A 1,697-nucleotide genomic window follows, 5' to 3' on the forward strand; every position below is an offset into this window, starting at 1 on the left:
AAAACAGTCATTATTTTTGTCTTTTTGGTGATGTTAGTAGTGCAGAAATCTGACAAATCTCTCCTGTAAGTACGATGAATGTCAGCCACATTAGTTCATTCTTTGGCAAGACATGGCAAACTATTTAATAAACAACACATTTATTTAATTATTTATTTTAATAGTATAAATAATTGTTGCTTATTGTAGTTCATAAACCACTGTAAGCAAAAATTATAAATTATGTTCTGTATATAAATTTGACTATAATCTATTTGAAAGCTTGTACCTTGTGCACGCTGCATACTGGGGGTTGAGAGGCTCTTAAAATGGTGGGAACGACTTTTTTGTCTAGATGAGCTCCCTCGAGTCATCCATTCAGCACTCCGAAGCACATTCTCAGGGGAGACGTGGGACTGCTCAAAAAAATTCCTCACAGCACTGGCAGAGTAGTCCCAGTGAACCTCCGCAAACTGAAGCATCAGAACACTGCTTCTGTTGTTTACAACCACACTGAAAGCATGACAGAAAACAACAATCAAACCTTATTACAACATCTTTTTCCAATTACATAACATGAGAAAGAACAGTATTGCAAAATTGTATGATATGTCTGGCTGTAGGGTAAACTCACGTGTTGTGGTACGTGTGCAGAGAAAGGACAGGGCATTGCTTCATGTTTGTCTTAATAACTCTCAGGCAGTCTCCAGTTAAGAAGTTGAAGATCCGGATCTTTCCGTCCATGCAGCCAGTAATGATCCGCAGGAACAGGAAAGACATGGTCAACACCTCTCTAAAGATTATAATAGAGAATAAGCAAGAGAGCAAACCATTTATGAAAGTGCACAGTTATGGTATTAAAGGTTATTAATGAGGATGACCAGCTGTAAGGTCACTGATGACAGGCAAAACTGTTTAGTTACTTCGGATGCTGGAAGATCCTCAGGCACTTCTTGAAGCTAGAGTTGGTACTCCATGCCTTGACCACCCCATCTGAACCCCCAGAGAGGATATGCCACTGATTGATACACAGACACAGCACTGCCCCCTGGTGGCCACTGATTTGCTGTAATGAGGAAAGAATTTACAAGCGAGGGAGAACATCTAGCATTCAACTACTCAGTAGCAGATTCACAGAGAACATGTTGCTGAGGTCAGGAACGCCAATATTTATTTATTTTTTCTAAATCAAAGCTTTTCTAAGGTTAAAAACACATGCTTGTGCTCTGGAAAAGATCATGAAGCATCTCACCCTTATAAGTGATGCTGTCTCCATGCTCCATATTCTGATCTGACCTCCAGCACAGCTGCTGATCACCAGTGTTTCATTAATCTTCACACACATGATTGGTTTAAGGTGTTTAAACTTCAGATTCTCAACGCATTTCCCCGTCAGTAGGTTCCACACTGTGATGAATATACACAAATAGATATACATATATTCTTTCAAGCTGTTAGGCTTTGGTCTGTTGGTGTACAGTATGCCAGTGCAGACAATATGCTAATGACAGCACATTTGATCATCCCAAAATGGCAATTGTGCATCAACACACATTTACTAATAGGAGTACAGGGATGTAATGGCATGCATTAAAACCCTCTGGCCCTCTTCGGTCATTTTTGACGAAAAATTTTATATTTTGACATTTTAAATATCTTAGCTTCATCGGAACGAGATGACACTTGGTGACTTTTGTCACATTAGCAATATGAACACA

The 1,697-nt window shown here is 39.3% G+C and overlaps 1 protein-coding gene across 1 annotated transcript; it reads right to left on the reverse strand.

Annotated features, from left to right (window-relative positions):
* Positions 1-268: 268 nt before the first annotated feature.
* On the reverse strand, positions 269-964 carry LOC107580469 (F-box/WD repeat-containing protein 10-like; the record flags this gene model as incomplete). The annotated part of the gene is made up of 3 exons (XM_016266167.1): positions 903-964; positions 614-772; positions 269-492 (listed from the first exon to the last, which is right to left on the reverse strand). Coding segments are annotated over exons 2-3 (370 nt in total), but the record flags the coding sequence as incomplete, so codon positions are not given.
* Positions 965-1,697: the final 733 nt, after the last annotated feature.

This window comes from Sinocyclocheilus grahami, unplaced genomic scaffold, assembly GCF_001515645.1.
Source record: "Sinocyclocheilus grahami isolate Dianchi unplaced genomic scaffold, SAMN03320097.WGS_v1.1 scaffold34081.1, whole genome shotgun sequence".
NCBI classification, from domain to species: Eukaryota; Metazoa; Chordata; class Actinopteri; order Cypriniformes; family Cyprinidae; genus Sinocyclocheilus; species Sinocyclocheilus grahami.